Source organism: Engraulis encrasicolus, chromosome 1 (genome assembly GCF_034702125.1).
Source record: "Engraulis encrasicolus isolate BLACKSEA-1 chromosome 1, IST_EnEncr_1.0, whole genome shotgun sequence".
NCBI lineage: Eukaryota > Metazoa > Chordata > Actinopteri > Clupeiformes > Engraulidae > Engraulis > Engraulis encrasicolus.
This window is the reverse complement of record NC_085857.1, coordinates 663,232-685,577: the sequence shown is the minus strand read 5'-3', so window position 1 is coordinate 685,577 and position 22,346 is coordinate 663,232. Positions and strand designations below refer to the sequence as shown.

Below are 22,346 nucleotides of genomic sequence, written 5' to 3'. Positions count from 1 at the left end.
AATGCCGTAGTTTCATGTCAGTGTCATAGTGAATTGCAACCCTTGTTCTGTTAGCCAGGTGAAATGAATAGGCCGAGACAATTGTGTGTACAACATGTGTGTGGTTGGCTTTGCTATCCATTCTCTTGTGCATGATGATTATAAGCGAGAAAGGCAAAATAATGTAAAACACCAAACACACATATTGAAGCATCAAACACATATTTCTTCACCAAGTTTCAACATGGTCAAAGTCTGAATGGTTACTTTAGTGGCACATCTCTGCTTGATATTTTGTCCTTAGGTTCATAACTGTAAGCGTATGGCCAGCTGGCTGCGCAAGTGACTGTGCTTTACGCAGTCCAAAATATGCTATTTGTACAGCAATACCGAAGGCGAAAGCAAATTATTACTTTTTCATTGGATAGACGACATTATATATTTGATCACTTAGGCTTCGAAGGCAACGTTTGATATCTGTAAAATCCTTAAAATAGCGTGTTTTCATGACAAAATAGACACAAGTCTCCACAACTCCACTACTACTAGTGAAGTTGCACTGAAGTTTAAATACCATAAACGGACATAAAGCCACTTTGTTCGTGTTTATGTGAACGTTGGGTTATTTAATTTATCAGAGAACTTGTTTGTGCATCCAAACGTGGTTTCATTATTCACATATTTTAACATACACGAGAGCAGAAAACACAAACGAACTGCTTGTATAGACAATGAGTCGGAGAGCTCACTTGGTTGAATCTCTACGGCTCTCATGTTGAGTTTAAGTCCTGCCCACTGGCTCATTCAGTTATTAAATCTGTGGAAACACTGAAAGACAAACTCAACAAGAATGGCAGAGACTGCTCCAGCCCCCGCTGCCGCACCGGCAAAATCACCCAAGAAGAAGGCACCCAGGCCCAAGAAGACTGGCCCAAGTGTCGGCGAGTTGATTGTGAAAGCAATCGCTGCCTCCAAGGAGAAGAAAGGAGTGTCCCTTGCCGCTCTGAAGAAGGCGCTCGCAGCTGGTGGATACGATGTGGAGAAGAACAAGGCTCGCGTCAAAGTGGCAGTCAGAGCACTGGTCACCAAAGGCACACTTGTTCACACGAAAGGAGTCGGTGCGTCCGGATCCTTCAAGTTAGCCAAGAAGGCAGCAGAGCCCAAGAAGAAGGCAGTCAAGAAGCCAGCGGCCAAAAAGCCAGCTGCCAAGAAGCCCAAGAAGGCAGCAGCCAAAAAGCCTGCCGCCGCCGCCAAGAAGGCAACCAAAAGCCCGAAGAAGGCTAAGAAGCCCGCCGCCCCCAAGAAGGCTACCAAAAGCCCCAAGAAGGCAAAGAAGCCCGCAGCTCCCAAGAAGGCAGCAAAGAGCCCGAAGAAGGCAGCCAAGCCCAAGGCCGCTAAACCTAAAGCAGCTAAGCCCAAGAAGGCAGCACCTAAGAAGGCAGCCCCCAAGAAGAAGTAAATTCATTTATGGCTGCTGTCACAAACAAAAGGCTCTTTTCAGAGCCACCCAATTTCCTCATTAATTGCACATGTTCCAATGAAATGCACGCACCAAGTACTCTCTCAAAGTTTGGCATGAATCATGAACGAGCGGTCGGTTGCCAAGCATGATTTGCGCCATTTCCCCCCAACAAGCCATTCATTGTTTGCAAAATCACAGAAGCCCCACTCTCAAGTCCCTGCCGCTGCTGCCATAACGATAACTGAACCCAGCTATACGCTCACAGTAACGGGTTAGTTATAAACATGCATGTGAGCGTACACCTCCTAACACATATGTGCAAGCACATACCATGTTAATTATAACAAGTTCAAGTTTATTTTGCCGTATCATATAGCTTCTGTCTGTCTTTGTTGGAATCTTTGGAAAGACGCGACATGAACGTTTGACTACAGCTGTTTGTTTCTATTTGAATAAGAAACAAGTTGCAACAGTTGTATACAATATAGATTGACTTAGATGTGTAATTACAACACTAGTAGTATGGCATTAAAAATATCGTAGCCATGTTATATGGTTGTAATTACATCTGTACGAGTACTTCTACTTTAATAAATACAAGCCAAAGAAAACAGAGCATATAACAAAGCGCATGATAGGCTGTATGCAATACCGTCGTCGTGCATGCTTTTACTTTCATTCCATGGCGTTAAGTATATTGTTTTACAACAAAATATGTGATTGTGGGGATAACGGAAAAGAGCGCCAACTGTTTTAACCAGTGATTGGCTCCAAAGCTTACAGCTTCAGCCACTCAGGCTCTAGGTTGCCTCCCCAGCCGTGGTCACATAGAGGCGTGAGGTGAACCTTCAGGCACTCGATTTCTCGTAATCAAAGAGAAAGCATCAAACATGAGCGGAAGAGGCAAAACCGGAGGCAAGACCAGGGCGAAGGCCAAGACTCGTTCATCCAGGGCTGGACTGCAGTTCCCCGTTGGTCGTGTGCACAGACTGCTGCGTAAAGGCAACTATGCTCAGCGCGTGGGAGCTGGCGCACCCGTCTACATGGCTGCAGTGATGGAGTACTTGACCGCTGAGATCCTGGAGTTGGCCGGTAACGCTGCTCGTGACAACAAGAAGAGTCGTATCATTCCCCGTCATCTGCAGTTGGCCGTGCGTAACGACGAGGAGTTGAACAAACTGCTCGGTGGCGTTACCATCGCTCAGGGTGGTGTGCTGCCCAACATTCAGGCTGTGCTCCTGCCCAAGAAGACCGAGAAGTCCAAGTAAATTTGACCCCCAACCTCTCTGACCACAAAGGCTCTTTTAAGAGCCACCCACATCCCTAAAAAAAGCATTTTCCAATTTGTGAAATTTGGTGTATAATCACAAGGGATTACCTTGTCCATAATGTTTGCTAAACATGCTGTATTTTTACGCTTATCATTAACAATTTCAATATAGTCTACACGCAACGAAATCTACATTTCCCCATTAGGATAACCAGGAAGATTCTATTGATGTAAAAACGAACAAAAACAACTTACAGGGAGTTCTGGTATAAGTACCGTCTAAATAATGTGTGTTGTGTGAAGACTGAAGGACATTGGTTACGAATAATAAATACAAAGGCGCATTGACTACCCGAGTACTTTTCTTACAATACATGGGTTCCAAAGTTTGTTTATAACCTGATTACGCGAAACTATCTGCCCACAACTCAACCTCTGATCGTTGCAAACCGCTGTCGGTCAAAAAAATTGCGCACGGGGTTGGCTTTAAGTGTCTTGCCTCTCCTCATAACTTCATGTTTACAAACATTCATAGCCCTTGTATAGACGCAGCACAGCTCGTTGCATGTATCCACGATATATATATATATATATATATATATATATATATATATATATATATATATATATAGTATATAGCATAATCTAGCCTTCATATTGTTTCAAAACAAAACCGATGATGGTGATGGCTGTTTGCGCGCCACTCCAAATGAAGCTGAAAACATGAAATGTGAAATATATGGTTTAAAGAGCGCGTTGCATAAACAGACATTTGTTGTTTAACTGGGTGTACGCATTGTTAGACGTGTAGGCTGGTTGAGAAATGAAAAGTACATTTTTAAACTATTATAACACCGATAAATAAATTGTACTGGTGGTGGCGGGGCGATACTCTACGGTTTGAATTTTAGGCGCCATTGAGATGAAATCCAATCAGAGGGAACAGTCGAGGAAACGTCATTGGAGGCAAGTCTCGGGTGTAGCAATAAATAGCACGCGCTTCGCATTCATCTTCACATTCGTCCCTTCCAACGAAGCTCAACAATGGCAAGAACCAAGCAAACTGCCCGCAAGTCCACCGGTGGCAAGGCCCCGAGGAAGCAGCTCGCCACTAAGGCAGCGCGTAAAAGCGCACCGGCTACCGGTGGCGTGAAGAAGCCTCACCGTTACAGGCCAGGAACTGTGGCTCTGAGGGAGATCCGTCGCTACCAGAAATCCACTGAGTTGCTGATCCGCAAGCTGCCCTTCCAGCGTCTGGTCAGAGAAATCGCTCAGGACTTCAAGACCGACCTGCGCTTCCAGAGCTCTGCTGTCATGGCTCTGCAGGAGGCTAGCGAGGCTTACCTGGTTGGTCTGTTCGAGGACACCAACCTGTGCGCCATCCACGCCAAGAGAGTGACCATCATGCCCAAGGACATCCAGCTGGCTCGTCGTATCCGCGGAGAGCGTGCTTAAGCCTTTCCCTGTAAACCCCAACGGCTCTTTTAAGAGCCACACACACCCTCCCGTGAAGGCAATGTTTTCCACTTCACCAGTAATAATAATTAGCACGAAGAGAAATAATGTTTGGCCTGGCCTGTGAAATGTAGATATTGGTCCCCACTCACTATTAATTTAGGAATATAAGCTTCCCTAAGTAACGTATCCAGAATATACCTCGTGCATGTGGATCTACAGAAAACGCCACACTGCAGTTATACTCCTTGGCGGTTCCTTCGCATCTTTATAAGTTTAACTTGTTATGGCCGTAGATCCAATATCTTTGTCATTCCGAACTCGAGAAGCACTTTTGAAAAGAATGACTGGAGCAAGCTGGGTTCTTCATAAACAAAAAAAACTATTAAAAAGTGGTTTAACAAAAGTGGTCTCTCAGATACAATGCCGTTGTTTCTTAATTACACAGCAAGCTCGGTCGAAAAACAATATACATCCGTGCTCCACAAGTTCGTCTGGCTCTTTCCGGCGTTCCATCAGTTCTGAAGATGCGTCTTTTACGCACGCAATCAAATTAAAATTTCCAATTCTAAATGACGGTTAAATTGCTCCAAAACTTACAATAATCATTCCTTTCATTAAATAATTAAACTATAAATTGCAAAAATCTAAATATAGTAATTCTAACATTCTAATTATATTTCTAAATATGCAAAATACTATCATGGCTCCAACACTTTGTAAGTGGGACATGTTGATGGTGGTAGATTATAAATGGTGATAAATATATTGCAATGCAGTTCATTACTTTACACGACACACACCAATGTGATTCAACAAACCACAAATTCACCACATTTGAAGTGGGCCACAAAGTTGTTGTATAATGGGATGGCCAGGACCAGGATATAAAGTTGTGGGGATTTCGAACAAGTTTGCTATTTTAAGAGCCAATTTCTTGGCCTAAAAATGGTTGTGTACATAGCATATTTATTCATGCCTGACACACTTGACACTTTCTGTGCTTAATTCTGGACCTGGTTAACCCTATCCAGACCGGGGGGGGGGCTAAAAGTGCCCGCACCAACTTTGATGTTGTGTAACTCTTGAATGACTAAAGCTATGACTACGAAACTTTGTGACTTTTCCTAAAATGAAGTTGGCTACAATGTGATACCAAAAGATTAGGTCTATCATTTTTGTTGTTGCCATGGCAACGGTTTTCTGACGGGTACACCTGCCCAAAAATCACTGATCTAAGTCTCATCATCATCACTTTTCATATTTTTTTTACATTTTCATTAGCATCAGACACCCTTGTGAACATTTGAAGTGGTCTGATGCACATAATAACCAAAATTGATATGCATTACCCAAGTTAGATAGGAAAATACATTAAGGTGACATTTTGGGCAATAAAATCAGAAAATGATGGCATAACGACGTTATGATATCCAATAATGACACCAAACTGATGTCATTCATAGATCTTTGGCTGAAGATCATCCCCTCCAAGTTTGGTGGTCATACGCCATTCGGTTTTTAAGTTATGAGGGGGGGGGGTCAAAAGAGCCCCCCCCGGTCCCAGGTATGCCAAAAAAGCCCGGTCTGGATAGGGTTAAAGGTTACAGTATATTTGGATTGCTCGGTTGTCGCTTAGTGGGTTTTGGTTGTGCGCGCTTACGCAAGGCTTTACTTCACTGGTTGAGTATTAAAATCGACAACAGGAATAGCTTTTCGGGTGAGATTTTGGGTGGCTCTTAGAAGAGCCTTTGTGTTGGGAAAAGATCGATGACCACTTTACTTAGAGCTAGTGTACTTGGTGACGGCCTTGGTTCCCTCAGACACGGCGTGCTTGGCGAGCTCACCGGGCAGCAACAGCCGCACTGCGGTCTGGATCTCCCTGGAGGAGATGGTGTGGCGCTTGTTGTAATGCGCCAGGCGGGATGCCTCACCAGCGATGCGCTCGAAGATGTCGTTGACGAAGGAGTTCATGATGCTCATGGCCTTAGAAGAGATACCAGTATCGGGGTGGACCTGCTTCAGGACCTTGTACACGTAGATGGCATAGCTTTCCTTCCTGGTCCTCTTGCGCTTCTTGCCGCCCTTTGCCGCGGACTTGCTGACGGCTTTCTTGGAGCCCTTCTTGGGCGCAGGCTTTGCGGTATCAGACATGATGAATCCGAAGAAAATTCAGTCGAATAATATCCTACCCAAGACGTACCGTTCTATATAGCAGTTTCAGTATTGCGTCACATAAGCTGAGCTAAAAGACCATCCAATGAGCCATTTCCCGCCACTATCAGAGAGGCGATGATTGGTTTCTGTAGATTCTAGAAGCGAGGGACGCGCTTTCCCCAAAGAACACTCCACCCACAAACGTTAGTATTGCTCTTGTTAACCATTTCCCCGCTCTTTTTGGACGAAATATGATAAAACAACTCCATTTAATTCATGCGGATTCCCGAATGAAGAGCAGTAGATTTCAATCAATAACATACACCAGTAGTCTACAGACCCGAGTCAACCAATTACTTTTTTCAATTTCTCTCAGCAAAATACCCCCATCGCCAATGCATTTAATAAGACAAAAGAAAAACAAAAATATCTGACTTGAGAGTATAGACTGGGTCAGGTCCAAACAGCGTAGGCTATTAAAGAGGTCAACATAAAGAAACGTGGGGGATCTTGAATATATATATATATATATATATATATATATATATATATATATATATATATATATATATATATATATGCTATAGTTGACTTGACTTGAAATAGGATATATATATAGGCCTATTTCAAGTCAAGCCAGGACAAGACTGACATAAAAAACTGAAATAAAGTGCAGACAGGACAGGTAACAGTGATGGACTGGTAACAATGGACAATAATACATATAGTATAAATTAGCATTTAACATGTAAGAAAGATAAGATAAGATATATAAGAAAGACGACACTACAATAATAGAAATAATGAAGCACAGTAGGCCTACAATAACAATGAGAGGTAGGCTCCTACACAGGTTTTGATTTCCACCCACTGTGAATTTGAGTTAATGTAGGTTATGTTCTTGAAGGCTTATTACACTTGGGCCTTCTTCATTTCCATTCATTTTTTCATACTGCGTAAGAGACATTTCAAGCTGACATGAAGGGAAATAGCATATATTCTATTCAACTGTATTGTGCTATGGCCTGTTCTAATTTTGCAACACAATAATCCACACCACAGAAGTATTGAATAAGCTATTAAATCTCTCTCTCTTCAGTACAGCTAGGGCCTACTGTTCATATTGCAGGAGGATAGGGGATAGAGCTGAGGACACAGAGGACAAAGGAAATGGAAACCACGTCTACAAAAGAGCGGGCGGGGGGATGTGCAGAGAAGAGCTTTGTGAGGATAGTAATTCCCTCTACGTGCTGCTATTTGCCGAAACATTCTACAAGGCAGCCAATCACAGCCTGGTAGACATCGTCAGCGAATCCAAAAGGGACTGAAGCAAGCGATTAATTTGCATAGAAGGGTCTATATATACAAGGGACGTCTCTTTGTTTATCATCATCGAGAACATAATCGCTCGATATGCCTGACCCAGCCAAGCCTGCTCCTAAGAAGGGCTCTAAGAAAGCCGTGAGCAAGACCGCCGGAAAGGGCGGCAAGAAGCGCAAGAGGACCAGGAAGGAGAGCTATGCCATCTACGTGTACAAGGTCCTGAAGCAGGTCCACCCCGATACTGGGATCTCTTCTAAGGCCATGAGCATCATGAACTCCTTCGTCAACGACATCTTCGAGCGCATCGCTGGTGAGGCATCCCGCCTGGCGCATTACAACAAGCGCCACACCATCTCCTCCAGGGAGATCCAGACCGCAGTGCGTCTGTTGCTGCCCGGTGAGCTCGCCAAGCACGCCGTGTCTGAGGGAACCAAGGCCGTCACCAAGTACACCAGCTCTAAGTAAACGACGTTGTCCGCTTCTGCCATCTCAAAAGGCTCTTCTAAGAGCCACCCACATTTTCTCTTGAAAGCTGTTCCTATGCTCTTAATAGTTTTCCCATATAGAGACGCGCTGAATAAGGTCAAAATTCACGACTTTTAAAGTACACAGGTCTTTACAAGTTCCTAATGTAGCTTATTATCATTATTAATAAGGCATAATGGAGAAGGTGATATATCCTGCAGATTTTATACAGTTTAAGTTTTTCCAGTGACCTGCCGAAAACAAAAATTCAAATTTTCCTCGCATTCTTTTTTTAATAACCAAGACAGTGACGTACGCACAGGGAGTCGATACAATGTAGAGCACTACTCGTTGCTGGGCTACAATGATCAGCGAGTCGGAAAAGTGCTGGGCTATTGGACAGCGATTCAGAAAACAAATCAGTTTTGAGTTTATTATTCAGATACACCAACGAGTCAGACTTGCATGTCATTTTGGTGGCATCTGAAACAGATTACAAATGTAATTTTAGAGCTAGACCATCTTTAAATGTCGTAGGACAGGTACGAAGCCGAAGCCACCTGTCGATGATGCTGCAGCCGCGGCTGCCTCAGATGTGGAGGACGACATGTCGATGGACTCGTACAGAATATTTTGGAGAACTGGTGAGTGTTGTTGAGTTCAATATTGATGTTAGGTTGAGTGAATCAGCACCTTTGGTGGTTTCAGTGGTTGTCGTGGCTGTTTTGGGACTGTGGATTCTACAAGTGCTCGTGGTCATCTGGATGCACGCATTTTTGTTCCACTTTTTTGTAATTTCCCTGAATTCACGAGGCAGGCTGTGAACTTTGAAGGAAGTTTCCCCGGACTATTACAAGTTCAAAACAGCGACTTTCATCCTTTAATACGCTGGCTTCTCGTTCACTGCCATTCATTTTGAGGCTGCCCGTGACCCTCCGAGTGCTCCGCCTCCCTATTTTGCATATGAACCGACTGCCTCAATGTTACACACGAGTAGGCCTATACATTGTTACAACCTTTCAACTGCAGAGCAGTCGCATTCTACACACCACATGCCTCCATACATTACTATTTGTTTATTCTTTCTTTTTTTACCCCTCTGAAAGGGATGAGTGTAATATGTTTGGTTTGCATTACTGTTTTGGACGAATGTTTGCTGGTTGGTATGGGCCAAGATGCAGTCAGAACTATATTAACAGAAGCTGTCCGTATATGTTACATATTTCCTTGTTCAGTGTACATTTGTCATTTCTCTGTCTGCTGTGCTATGTTTTTGTGTACATCACACTCTCATGTCCAAACAAAATTCTATCGAAGAGACAATAATGGATTATCTTATATTGTCATCTCATAATAATAATAATATTCCTTGGAATAATTGGATTACTCATTGTAATGATAAGAAAAATATAGTTGCAAAAACCCTATGCATAGATTGCATTGACAAGACATTCTGTCGAGATGAGCTATCAATAGCCTAAATCGAAGGTGAGTCTATCAAAACCCCGTGGAAGTAGACTAATCTAACGGCATTTCATCTAAAAATGAAATGGCATTTAGTCATTATGCAGTGAGTTATATAAAGTAGTCAATGGGGGTTGTGTGCAGCATGTTGTATTGTCATGTTCCAGGACTGATGTAGTGCAGTACCATGGTACAGTACCGTGTGTGTGTGTGTGTGTGTGTGTGTGTGTGTGTGTGTGTGTGTGTGTGTGTGTGTGTGTGTGTGTGTGTGTGTGTTCTTGTGCAGTGGTGCAGGTCCAGTCCCCTAGTGGAATACAAAAAGTCAAGGTTGTGCTGTAATACACACTGTGCAGTCCAACATGGTCCATTGTAGTGCAGTGGTCAAGTAGCAGCATTTAGAAGCATAGTTGTAGGTGCAAGTCTCATAGTGCAAGCAGCTCTTGGAAGTGGAGTGAGAGCAGAGAGTGCAGGTAAGGTGCAGTCACAAGGAGCAGTTCCATGATGTGTGTGTGTGTGTGTGTGTGTGTGTGTGTGTTGTGGAGTGCGTGTGTGTGTTTTGTGGTGTGTGTGTGTTTTGTGGTGTGCATGTGACTGAGTGAGTGTGTGTGTGTGTGTGAGAGAGAGAGAGAGAGAGAGAGAGAGAGAGAGAGAGAGAGAGAGAGAGAGAGAGAGAGAGAGAGAGAAAGAGAGAGAGAGAGAGAAGAGAAAGAAAGAGAAAGAAAAAAAATCTGATTACATCCTGTGTATTGTTCACTAGCACTATTTGTATTCATGAAATATAGTGACATGACAGCGTCATAAATGTATTGTGACCAACAATGTGTGTGTGTGTGTGTGTGTGTGTGTGTGTGAGTGAGTGAGTGAGTGAGTGAGTGAGAGAGAGAGAGAGAGAGAGAGAGAGAGAGAGAGAGAGAGCTGCCTTGGCTAAATGTATGTAATAGTGAGCTATATTTGGTTGATTTAGGCTATGTGTACCGGTAAGTATGTGTGTATTGTCTCGTGGGTAATGTCTTTTTGTATTTATGTATGTGTGTGTATGCTACTTGCTACTGTACTCTACTCTACTGTGTCACAATGACAATGGGAGTTGGAGTTTCCCAGGTCTCAGAATTTGGAAATTATTTTCAATGGGGAATTTATTTTCCCATGGTTCAATTGGGCATATTTAATGCAGTGGCCGCGTTCGTGATGACGCATCGCAGTAAATGGTGCATTGTTGGCTTCTGCAAAATTACAATGCATTCTGTTTACAAAAATGCACTGAAATGCAACGAACGTGACCAGAATGCATTGAAATGGCAAAGTACACATGCACGCCACACAGTAAAAAGCAGCGTTTCAGGTGAGTGAAAGCATTCAACTAATATCCTATTTCATGAGTTTGGCCCATCCTATGGACTTACCCCTACAGGTGAGTTAGACCTGTTTTATTGCAAGTGGCTTGACCCAAGCGGACCAGCCTATAGGCCAATCTTCATTAATTGCACATTGTATCAGTAAGGAACTCTGATATGTCACCCACAATGATGTGTGAATAGAAAAATGTTGAGCAAAACCGTGCTTGTACCCTGCTAATTGAATCTTCACACTTCACCTTACTGGTGCAATGTGCAATCGATGAAGATTGGCCAACAGGCTGGTTCACTTGAGCCATGGAACTTCCAATTCTAAAATGACATGACATGTGTTTCCATTATTTTGTCCAACCCATATGATTAGATTCCAGAAAGTGCAATGTGATATCTGAATTCAACATTGCAACAATTGACCCTGCACAATAGGCTACTACTATAGGATACTAATTTAAAGCCACCCCATAGAGAGAAGGGAGAAAACATTTTCTTAAAACAAAACTAAAAATGTGATATGGACAGAGCCGGATTAACGCAGAGGCTAGATATGGCTGCAGCCTAGGGGCCCCCACCTGCCAGGAGGCCCCCACAGGCTAGATATGGCTGCAGCCTAGGGGCCCACACCCACAGACATCATATACTCATGAACGGCGTGACGTTTTCCATCTGCGTTACGCCCATTTGTGGGGGAAAGCAACCCATGCAAGGTGATGTTGAGGTTTAATAAACGAAAGATACGGACATGTAGACTAGCGTTGTTCACAAGCAACATGCCGAAAACGTGTTGTGTTGCCGGCTTGTGAAATAATAGAGCCAAACAACCGTGGCTGAAGCATGGACTGTGTTCATTTAGACAAGCCGATGTAGCATGTAAGTTGATGAGACATTCGGTTTGTTTTCACCCATAAAGGGGCGTAACGCACATTTACGAGCAAAGTACCCGGATGACCGTTCATGAGTATATGAAGACTAGATGCGTCGTCCGCGTTCCCGTCATGCAAGCCGAACGTCCGCGCATGGCGGCCATGTTAGAGCAGCCTGCTGGCTCAACCAGTTGCAGTGAGTTTTTGGTGTTGTATACTCTTCAGATGGCCATAATTCCCTCAAATTTATTTCGATTTTCGAAAGGGTTGGTTTTTTACACAGTATAACAAATTCCAAACGAAAGTATATGTTGATACTGCATAGTGATGCATATCCACATTATTATTATATTATATTACATTATATTATAATGTTCATAGGTCTAAAATCATGTATAATATAATTCAGTAGGCTTATTCAGGTAATTAAATAGACCCCATAAACAAATGCACAAAGTAATCTTTTATATTTTCAGTAAAATAGCAAATAAACGTTCACTTTAGTCTACATTCTACTTTGGTTTCGACAGCTCTACCTTGTGTTCAAAATGAGTCGTGACGCTAAAGCCATCCAAATAGAATTAACTTGGTGCGCTGTAGGCTACATCTCTCTTCCAGTACGTCATCTCTGTCGTCTATAATTTGATGCAATGAATATTGGTGCATTCCCCAGGGCTGGGAGATGGGATGTTTCTGACCTCCTACTTGCTGAAATGCATTGGAACGCCTGTTGAAGCGGGATGTTCAAGTTGCGAGCTGGGGCAAAATCGAAGCAAACCGACTTCGCCCCGTTGACTATCTTGATGTCATCACAGCAATGGCAGCGCACAGTGTTAGGAATAGTTTATGTTGCACATCACCATTCTATGGACAAATAAAGTTGATTCAGACAGGTTAACGGTTGCAAAACCACCTGTTAACTTTTCTTAGGTGTAGTTATATTGACATTGCGTATTTCAAAGATGAAATGCGGCTAAATGAAAATAACGCATGATGTTGTTTACATTGCTGACATCTTTGAGAAGTGGATATGTAGTTTTTGTCCCTCCATGTTTGTAGTTTGTTTGACTTGCTGGTTGGAACGCTTTCAAGTGGGAGGTAGCTGCCTCCTTGTTGCCTACTAGGAAGCTCCTACCTCTGGGGAATGCACCATGAATCCATGCCGTTAACGTAATGCACAGCAATGATTAAAATGTGTATTAGCTGTAGGTCTATCTAATTTTTTGGACAAATAGGTTAAGTGGGAAGCATAGGCCTATTACTCTCCTGGGCGTTTTACCCCAGTCTACACTTAAGTTTTAAGGAGCCCTACCATTTATAAACACGTGTCAATATTTCAGCGACGCAACAGAATACATTTTGAAGTATCCCAACGTTTCAACTCTTCACTTTAGTTCAGCTGTAACGGAGGGTCTGTGGAGAGTTTAGGCTGCTCTAATATGGCCGACCTGTGCGGACGTGCTTGAAATACGCGATGACGTATCTAGTCTTCATATATGATGTCTGTGCCCACACCTGCCAGGGGGCCCGGATCGGCCAAAAGTTAAAAAAATGCAAAATTGTGACAATATGCAATATTGAAAAAAAAAAACATCTAATGTGTTGAGTACAGTTGGTAAACATGTTATCTTTAATTCCTACCTCATAATAATGACACTGTCCATGTAAATGTGTCGCGATGTTTGTCTTCCAGGGGCCCACAGCTATCTTAATGCGGCCCTGGCTATGGATGCTCAGTATACTACAGTAATGTTAAAATGCAGATATCAGTTTGGTAAGGGGCTTCAAGTAGTATACTAATGTTAAAATGCAGATATCAATTTGGTAAAGGGCTTCAAGTTCAATATTAAAGCTATAAATATTTTCAACTTCATGCAGAGGCTTTGAAGGAGAAACAGGCCAATGGATAATGTGCCTGAAACACCAGGCCCGTAGCCAGCCTTGTGGTAGGGGGGATCTTTTTCCCTCGAAAGTGGACTTCATTATGCTCCCTACTCCAAATACACGAGCACACTGAAAATCTTTTAATTTAGACATATTTTATTCGTTATAAGTTTGTCGCAAGTCTGTTGTTGCAGTCCTTAAAGCGATGGTTCGGAGTAGAATCACCCTAATGCCATTTGAACCGTGACACCCATCCACCTTTACACCCGAAGTGTTTTCTGCCGCAGGCTTACATCAACAGAGTTGCCGTGTTATTCGATGTTTATTCCGGTTAGCTTGACTCAAGCGCATATGGATACTGGGCACCGTCTCCAAACTTTCCCCACAAAAATAACATGTCATGACACCAAACTTCTGCAGTAGCACAAATATGGTCTGTACTCACGAAACGAAGCATTTGGAAGTTTGGAAATAGTCCAGGAGTTTATTATCATCAACACAAGCCGAATAGCTTCTCTGCTGCTAAAGCTGCGCCAACGTTACTTCCGTCATCTAAGACAAGCATGTAAGAGTCCTCAACGAAGCTCATAATATGCACAATGAAAAGTGAATTCAGCATCAGTATTGATAACGAAAATCCTTGTCTAATTGATAGTAGGTAAGATTTGAAATATCTTTTAAGTATTGCCTTGAAAATATAACCCTTAATCACAATTCAGTGAAAACTTTTTTAACACTCTCGTCTGGAAGTTTGTTGAAGACTTTTACGGGCTTGTCTCATATGACGGAAGTAACGTTGGCACAGCTTTAGCAGCAGAGAAGCTATTCAGCTTGTGTTGATAATACTAAACTCCTGGACTATTTCCAAACTTCCAAATGCTTCGTTTCGTGAGTACAGACCATATTTGTGCTACTGCAGAAGTTTGGTGTAATGACATGTTATTTTTGTGGGGAAAGTTTGGAGACGGTGCCCAGTATCCATATGCGCTTGAGTCAAGCTAACCGGAATAAACATCGAATAACACGGCAACTCTGTTGATGTAAGTCTGCGGCAGAAAACACTTCGGGTGTAAAGGTGGATGGGTGTCACGGTTCAAATGGCATTAGGGTGATTCTACTCCGAACCATCGCTTTAATTTCTAATTTCCTTATTTTAAGAGGCGAACGTTTACTATTTTATTTCAAAGGCTCATTTTAGTGAGGCCTTCCAGTCAAAGTGAGGGGATGCAACGTAGTTGGGGGGTTCAAGTGGGGGTGGGGGATGGGAGGGGGGGTTCGAACGAACCCCTCGAACCCCCCCCTGGCTACGGGCCTGAAACACAATAGGACATCTTTGAGTTAAGCATGGCAATCCTTTAATGCAGGCTCTTTTACATATGTGGGAGATCACTTCTTCATGATTAGGCATATATTGAGCACTGAGCAGTGACATAACAAGTGATACTTCTTGTAGACCAGCATCTCCTGGTCCACATTGAGCATTTATACACAACATAGTATAAATGTAATATATAGCATAGTGAATTGCAGCCCTTGTCCTGTTAGCAAGGTGAAATGAATAGGCCGAGACAATTGTGTGTACAACATGTATGAGCTTTGCCTTGCTTTGCTATCCATTCTTTTGTGCATGATGATTAGCTAATAGACCATAAAGCGGAGAAGGCAACAAGATGTGAAACATCAACACACACATTAAAGCATCAAACCCACATTTGTTCACCAAGTTTCAACATGGCAAAAGTCTGAAGTGTTACTTTAGTGGCACATCTCTGCTTGATATTTTGTCCTTAGGTTCATAACTATAAACGTATGGCCAGTTGGCTGCGCAAGTGACTGTGTTTTACGCAGTCCAAAACCTGCTATTTGTGCAGCAATACCGAAGGCGAACGCAAGTTATTACTTTTTCATTGGATAGATGACATTATAAATTTGATCACTTGGGCTTCGAAGGCAACGTGTGATATCTGTTCATTTCTTAAAATAGCGTGTTTTCATGACAAAGTACACCCAAGACTCCATAACTCCGCCACTACTAGTGAAGTTGCAGTGAAGTTTAAACACCAAAAACGGACATAAAGCCACTTTGTTCGTGTTTCTGTGAACGTTGGGTTATTTAATTTATCAGAGAACTTGTTTGTGCATCCAAACGTGGTTTCATTATTCACATATTTTAACATACACGAGAGCAGAAAACACAAACGAACTGCTTGTAGAGACAATGAGTCGGAGAGCTCACTTGGTTGAATCTCTACGGCTCTCATGTTGAGTTTAAGTCCTGCCCACTGGCTCATCCAGTTATTCATTCTGTGGAAACACCGAAAGACAAACGCAACAAGAATGGCAGAGACTGCTCCAGCCCCCGCTGCCGCACCGGCAAAATCACCCAAGAAGAAGGCACCCAGGCCCAAGAAGACTGGCCCAAGTGTCGGCGAGTTGATTGTGAAAGCAATCGCTGCCTCCAAGGAGAAGAAGGGAGTGTCCCTTGCCGCTCTGAAGAAGGCGCTCGCAGCTGGTGGATACGATGTGGAGAAGAACAAGGCTCGCGTCAAAGTGGCAGTCAGATCACTGGTCACCAAAGGCACACTTGTTCACACCAAAGGAGTCGGTGCGTCCGGATCCTTCAAGTTAGCCAAGAAGGCGGCAGAGCCCAAGAAGAAGGCAGTCAAGAAGCCAGCGGCCAAAAAGCCAGCTGCCAAGAAGCCCAAGAAGGCAGCAGCCAAAAAGCCAGCCGCCGCAGCCAAGAAGGCCACCAAGAGCCCGAAGAAGGCTAAGAAGCCCGCCGCCCCCAAGAAGGCTACCAAGAGCCCCAAGAAGGCAAAGAAGCCCGCAGCTCCCAAGAAGGCAGCAAAGAGCCCGAAGAAGGCTAAGGCAGCCAAGCCCAAGGTAGTTAAACCTAAAGCAGCTAAGCCCAAGAAGGCAGCACCTAAGAAGGCAGCCCCCAAGAAGAAGTAAATGCATTTATGGCTGCTGTCGCAAACAAAAGGCTCTTTTCAGAGCCACCCAATTTCCTCATTAATTGCAGATGTTCCAATGAAATGCACGCACCAAGTACTGTCTCAAGTTTGGCATGAATGAACGAGCGGTCGGTTGCCAAGCATGATTCCCCCCCCCCCCCTTCAACAAACGTCATTGATTCTAAAATCACGGAAGCCCCACTCAAGTCCCTGCCGCTGCTGCCATAAGGATAAGCCAGCTATACATGACTGAACCCAGCCTGGTGCTCACAGTGACCGTTTAGTTATGAACATGCATGTGAGCGTACATCTCCTAACACATCTGTACAAGCACATAACGTGTTAATTATCATATAGGTTCAAGTTTATTTAGCCGTACCATATACCTTCTGTCTGTCTTTATTGGACACTTTGGAAAGACGCGCAATGAACGACTGACTACAGCTGTTTGTTTCTATTTGGATTAGAAACAAGTTGCAACAGTTGTATACAATATAGAAGGACTTATATGTGTAATTACTACACTAGTAGTATGGCATTACAAAGATTGTAGCCATGCTATAACGTTGTAATTACATCTGTAAGAGTATTAATTTAATGAATACACGCCAAAGAAAACAGCACATAACAAAGCACAGGATAGGCTGTATGCGATACGGTCGTCATCATGCTTAAATACTTTTATTTGCATTCAATGGCGTTAAGTTTATTGTTTGCAAAAATTAATATGATTGTGGGGATAACGGAAAAGAGCGCCAACTATTTGCCCAACAATGTCACGGTGTTAACTACCCAGTGATTGGCTCCAAAGCTTACAGCTTCCGCCAATCAGGCTCTAGGTTGCCTCCCCAGCCGTGGACATATAGAGGCGTGAGGTGAGACCACAGGCACTCGATTTTTTAGGAATCAAAGACAAAGAAGTAAACATGAGCGGAAGAGGCAAAACCGGTGGCAAGGTTAGGGCGAAGGCAAAGACTCGTTCTTCCCGGGCTGGACTGCAGTTCCCCGTCGGCCGTGTGCACAGACTGCTGCGCAAAGGCAACTATGCTCAGCGCGTGGGGGCTGGCGCACCCGTCTACATGGCTGCAGTGATGGAGTACTTGACCGCTGAGATCTTGGAGTTGGCCGGTAACGCCGCTCGTGACAACAAGAAGAGTCGTATTATCCCCCGTCATCTGCAGCTGGCCGTGCGTAACGACGAGGAGTTGAACAAACTGCTCGGTGGCGTTACCATCGCTCAGGGTGGTGTGCTGCCTAACATTCAGGCTGTGCTCCTGCCCAAGAAGACCGAGAAGTCCAAGTAAATTTGTCCCCGGCTTCCCTGAACACAACGGCTCTTTTAAGAGCCACTCACACATCCCGAAGAGAGCAATTTTCAATGTCTGACAGAAATCATAATGAAACATTGTAAAACATATAATGACTTGTTCATATCATGAATAGTGGGGATGACCCGTTTACTATCCCTTTCTCCAAAACGCTGGCATATTGATCTACACCGTCTAGCCTACGTAACGGCTAAGTAAGAATGTGTCAAGACGCTCAATATGTGAGACACGGGAAGGGAATTGCTTAGCTATGATTATTAATACAAAGACTCGTTGACTGCCCAAGTATGTTTCCCGCATAAGACGCCAGCACAGTTTGTTGCCATGCATTCATCCTCGACTGCGGTGCAGCTAATATAGGTCCTACACATCTTGTGTGTTGAATGCATATGCATGTTCCACTTGAAGGTGTTTCAGAGACGTTTCAAACACGCATAATAGAAAGACCGGTGAGACTGCTGCGGTCTGGGCGCCAAAGCACAATGGGACCCAAGAGCATGTAGGGTGATATGTAATATGGCTGTGGTTTTAATATAGCGTAGCATTAAAGGTCATATGTTGTTTACATGCAGGCTAGAGGTGAAAAGTGTTTTAACACCGGTAAATAATCTGTATTGGTCGACCCAGTGGATATGCCTACATTGTGCATGAGAGATAGTTAGAGATGACCAATTATTATGGTATTTATTGTCAACTTTTAAATTCTGCTTTCGGACATGGGGTTTTGAAGGTACTGATGACACACTGCAACGTGTAAAATATATATAAAAAATAAAACTATATAAATATGAAATCATTTTATTGTACAAAACTTCTTCTTCTGTCGTTCCAGATAATTTTGTTGCAATTTTTTATTACATTTTAAGCATAAACATGAGTTTTCTTGTCACACCATATTACCATTTTGTCACACCATATGAGATTAACTTGAAAAGCTGAATTACATTTTTCATGGCCAATATTCAGATTTGCTTGATATTTTGATGCTCTAAAACAGGGGTGAGGAACCTTTTTCATTCGAAGGGGCCACTTCGAATTCCTACAAGGGTCATAAAATTCACCCGAGGGCCGTAACAAATCAGGATTTCCCCATGCAATTCAGGCCTATATTGAAGGTAGACATATATTAATTTGGTAAAAGGTTCCAAGTTCAATATTAAAGCAGTACATTATTTGGGGGAGATCACTTCATTATAAGGCTACATATTGAGCAGTTGAATATCAAGTGATAGTACCAGCATCTCCTTATGCATGTTGCATAACACTGGGGACATGATGGTAAAGATGGGCAGAATACGAAACCACCCAGGCATTATTATGAAGTAAAATGCCATAGTTTCAAGTCACTGTGTGGCGAGGCATAGTGAATTGCAGTCATTGTCCTGTTTGGTGAAATGAAAAGGCCGAGACCAATACTTGTGTGTACACCATGTGTGTGCTTAGCCTTGCCATCCATTCTTTAGTGCATGATGATTGTAGATCATAAAGCGGGGAAGGCAACATCAACCCACACATTAAAACATCAAACACACATTTGTTCACCAAGTTTAAACATGGCAAAAGTCTCAATGATTACTTTAGTGGCACATCTGTGCTTGTTTTTTGCCCCAAAGTTCCTAATGACTATACGCGTGTGGCCAGTTGGGCACGCAAGGGACTGTGTTTTACGCAGTCCAAAACATGCTATTTGTAGAGTAATACAGAAGGCGTAAGCAAGTTATTATATTTTCGTTGGATAGACGACATTGTGAATTTGATCATATGGGCTTCGAAGACAACGTTTGATATCTGGAAAACTCTTAAAATCGCAAGTTTCCATGACAAAACAGACACAAGTCCCCATAACTCCACCGGTACGATTGAAGTTGGGGGCAAGTTTAAACATCAGAAACGGACACAGAGCCACTTTGTTCATGTTTCTGTGAACGTCGAACTGTTTACTTTAACGGAGGACATGTTGATGCACCCAAAAGTGGTTTCATTCTTTACATATTTTGCCATAAACCGAGAGCAGAAAACACAAGCGACTTGCTAATACAGTCAAAGAGTCGGAGAGCTGACTTAGTTGAATCTCTACGGCTCTCATGTCGATCTTAAGTCCTGCCCACTGGCTCATCCAGTCACTCACTGAGAAGAGAAACTCTGTTAGAGAAACGCAACGAGAATGGCAGACGCTGCTCCAGCCCCCGCTGCCGCACCGGCAAAGGCACCCAAGAAGAAGGCACCCAGGCCCAAGAAGACTGGTCCAAGTGTCGGCGAGTTGATTGTAAAAGCAATCGCTGCCTCCAAGGAGAAGAAGGGAGTGTCCCTTGCCGCTCTGAAGAAGGCGCTCGCTGCTGGCGGATACGATGTGGAGAAGAACAAGGCACGTGTCAAAGTGGCAGTCAGAGGACTGGTCACTAAAGGCACCCTTGTCCAGACTAAAGGAGTCGGTGCGTCCGGATCCTTCAAGTTAGCCAAGAAGGCGGCCGAGCCCAAGAAGAAGGCAGTCAAGAAGCCAGCGGCCAAAAAGCAAGCTGCCAAGAAGCCCGCCGCAGCAAAGAAGCCCAAGAAGGCAGCAGCCAAAAAGCCAGCCGCCGCCAAGAAGTCCCCGAAGAAGGCTAAGAAGCCCGCAGCCCCCAAGAAGGCTACAAAGAGCCCCAAGAAGGCAAAGAAGCCCGCGGCTCCCAAGAAGGCAGCAAAGAGCCCGAAGAAGGCTAAGGCAGCCAAGCCCAAGGCAGCTAAACCTAAAGCAGCCAAGCCCAAGAAGGCAGCCCCTAAGAAGAAGTAAATTCATTTTAGGCTGCTGTTTCTCAAACAAAAGGCTCTTCTAAGAGCCACCCAATTTCCTCATTAATTGCACACTTTCCAATGAAATGCACGCATCGGTACTGTCTGAGAGTTTGACATGAATGAACTAGCGGTCTCCTGCCAAGCGTGATTTGCGCCATTTTTCACAACCAACCTCGTTCATTGTTTGCAAAATCACCGAGGCCCCACTCACGGCCCTGCCGCTATTGCCATGACGATACAAAGGCTGAACCCAGCCAAACGCTACCAGTAAATGGTTGGTTTTGAACATGCACACACATCTGTACAAGATACATATGTACACATAACATGCTGTTTAGGAACTATATAGCTAATTGCCCATATTTGCTGAAAGCTTTAGAAAGACGCGCAATGAACGCCTGACTCCAGCTGTTTGTTCCTAATGGGATAGGCAACAAGTTGTATACAGTAGAAGTGCTTACATGTGTAATTACAACACTAGTAGTATGACATTACAAAGGTTCTATGTTATAGGGTCGCAATTACATGTGTAAGAGTACTTCTACTGCTACTTTATTAAATACACACCTCCGAGAACAGCACACATAACAAAGCGCATGGTGGGCTGTGTGAAATTCCGTCGTCATGCATACATGCTTTTACTTTAATTTCATGGCATGAAGTATATTATTTGCCAAAAAAAGGGGAATCTGTGATTTTGTGGAGAAGAGCGCATTTTGAGTTCCCCAACGACGTCACGGTGTTGACTACCCAGTGATTGGCTCCAAAGCTTACAGCTTCAGCCAGTCACCACTCAAGCTCTAGGTTGCCTTCACAGTCGTGGATATATATAGTGGCGTGAGGCGAAAACCACTCGATGTTTCGAAATCTAAGACAAAGCACAAAACATGAGCGGAAGAGGCAAAACCGGTGGCAAGGCTAGGGCAAAGGCCAAGACACGTTCATCCAGGGCTGGACTGCAGTTCCCCGTTGGTCGTGTGCACAGGCTGCTGCGTAAAGGCAACTATGGTGAGCGCGTGGGAGCTGGCGCACCCGTCTACCTGGCTGCAGTGCTCGAGTACTTGACCGCTGAGATCCTCGAGTTGGCTGGCAACGCCGCTCGTGACAACAAGAAGACTCGTATCATTCCCCGTCATCTGCAGCTGGCCGTGCGCAACGACGAGGAGTTGAACAAACTGCTCGGTGGAGTCACCATCGCCCAGGGTGGTGTGCTGCCCAACATTCAGGCTGTTCTCCTGCCCAAGAAGACCGAGAAGTCCAAGTAAATCTTCCACAGACTTCCCTGAACAAAACGGCTCTTTTAAGAGCCACCCACACATCCCGAAAAGAGCAATTTTCAATGTCTGACAGAAATCACGATGAAACGTAGTAAAACAAAAAATATACATTGACATGTTTATACCATGAAGAATGGGGATGACTGTTTCTATCGCCTATCTCCAAAACCCTGGCCTATAATATACACCGTCTAGGCTACATACCGGCTAAATAAGAATGTGCCAAGACGACACCGGAAGGGAATTGCTTAGCTATAATTATTAATAGCCTACAAAGACTCGTTGACTGCCCAAGTATGTTTCCTTTATTAGACGCCAGCACGGTGTGTTGCCATGCCTTC

At 43.8% G+C, this 22,346-nt stretch overlaps 8 protein-coding genes across 8 annotated transcripts; 7 read left to right on the top strand and 1 right to left on the bottom strand.

Moving 5' to 3' along the window:
• Window positions 1–808: 808 nt before the first annotated feature.
• On the top strand, window positions 809–1,450 carry LOC134446083 (histone H1-like). Its single transcript, XM_063195348.1, has one exon. It carries the CDS (start codon window positions 830–832, stop codon window positions 1,436–1,438), a length of 609 nt encoding a protein of 202 aa, XP_063051418.1. The 5' UTR covers window positions 809–829; the 3' UTR covers window positions 1,439–1,450.
• Window positions 1,451–2,311: 861 nt separating this feature from the next.
• On the top strand, window positions 2,312–17,954 carry LOC134446262 (histone H2A type 1-A-like). The gene is made up of 4 exons (XM_063195606.1): window positions 2,312–2,705; window positions 10,041–10,055; window positions 13,026–13,030; window positions 17,547–17,954. Exons 1-4 carry the CDS (start codon window positions 2,332–2,334, stop codon window positions 17,930–17,932), a joined length of 780 nt encoding a protein of 259 aa, XP_063051676.1. The 5' UTR covers window positions 2,312–2,331; the 3' UTR covers window positions 17,933–17,954.
• LOC134446112 (histone H3) lies at window positions 3,705–4,185 on the top strand. The gene has a single exon (XM_063195398.1). It carries the CDS (start codon window positions 3,756–3,758, stop codon window positions 4,164–4,166), a length of 411 nt encoding a protein of 136 aa, XP_063051468.1. The 5' UTR covers window positions 3,705–3,755; the 3' UTR covers window positions 4,167–4,185.
• On the bottom strand, window positions 5,882–6,500 carry LOC134450976 (histone H2B 1/2-like). Its single transcript, XM_063201465.1, has one exon. It carries the CDS (start codon window positions 6,318–6,320, stop codon window positions 5,946–5,948), a length of 375 nt encoding a protein of 124 aa, XP_063057535.1. The 5' UTR covers window positions 6,321–6,500; the 3' UTR covers window positions 5,882–5,945.
• Window positions 7,733–8,215, top strand: LOC134446189 (histone H2B 1/2-like). Its single transcript, XM_063195504.1, has one exon. The coding sequence runs from the start codon at window positions 7,737–7,739 to the stop codon at window positions 8,109–8,111; it is 375 nt and encodes a 124-aa protein (XP_063051574.1). The 5' UTR covers window positions 7,733–7,736; the 3' UTR covers window positions 8,112–8,215.
• On the top strand, window positions 15,966–16,626 carry LOC134446075 (histone H1-like). The gene has a single exon (XM_063195335.1). It carries the CDS (start codon window positions 16,012–16,014, stop codon window positions 16,624–16,626), a length of 615 nt encoding a protein of 204 aa, XP_063051405.1. The 5' UTR covers window positions 15,966–16,011.
• Window positions 17,955–20,045: 2,091 nt separating the features above from the next.
• Window positions 20,046–21,038, top strand: LOC134446091 (histone H1-like). The gene has a single exon (XM_063195362.1). The coding sequence runs from the start codon at window positions 20,121–20,123 to the stop codon at window positions 20,724–20,726; it is 606 nt and encodes a 201-aa protein (XP_063051432.1). The 5' UTR covers window positions 20,046–20,120; the 3' UTR covers window positions 20,727–21,038.
• A 491-nt stretch (window positions 21,039–21,529) lies between these two features.
• LOC134446130 (histone H2A-like) lies at window positions 21,530–22,042 on the top strand. The gene has a single exon (XM_063195421.1). The coding sequence runs from the start codon at window positions 21,616–21,618 to the stop codon at window positions 21,991–21,993; it is 378 nt and encodes a 125-aa protein (XP_063051491.1). The 5' UTR covers window positions 21,530–21,615; the 3' UTR covers window positions 21,994–22,042.
• The last annotated feature ends 304 nt before the right edge of the window (window positions 22,043–22,346 follow it).

Bases quoted from the DNA above. Each gene is read 5' to 3' on its own strand.
- LOC134446083 (XM_063195348.1), top strand. From the start codon at position 830: ATGGCAGAGACTGCTCCAGCCCCCGCTGCCGCACCGGCAAAATCACCC.
- LOC134446262 (XM_063195606.1), top strand. From the start codon at position 2,332: ATGAGCGGAAGAGGCAAAACCGGAGGCAAGACCAGGGCGAAGGCCAAG.
- LOC134446112 (XM_063195398.1), top strand. From the start codon at position 3,756: ATGGCAAGAACCAAGCAAACTGCCCGCAAGTCCACCGGTGGCAAGGCC.
- LOC134450976 (XM_063201465.1), bottom strand. From the start codon at position 6,320: ATGTCTGATACCGCAAAGCCTGCGCCCAAGAAGGGCTCCAAGAAAGCC.
- LOC134446189 (XM_063195504.1), top strand. From the start codon at position 7,737: ATGCCTGACCCAGCCAAGCCTGCTCCTAAGAAGGGCTCTAAGAAAGCC.
- LOC134446075 (XM_063195335.1), top strand. From the start codon at position 16,012: ATGGCAGAGACTGCTCCAGCCCCCGCTGCCGCACCGGCAAAATCACCC.
- LOC134446091 (XM_063195362.1), top strand. From the start codon at position 20,121: ATGGCAGACGCTGCTCCAGCCCCCGCTGCCGCACCGGCAAAGGCACCC.
- LOC134446130 (XM_063195421.1), top strand. From the start codon at position 21,616: ATGAGCGGAAGAGGCAAAACCGGTGGCAAGGCTAGGGCAAAGGCCAAG.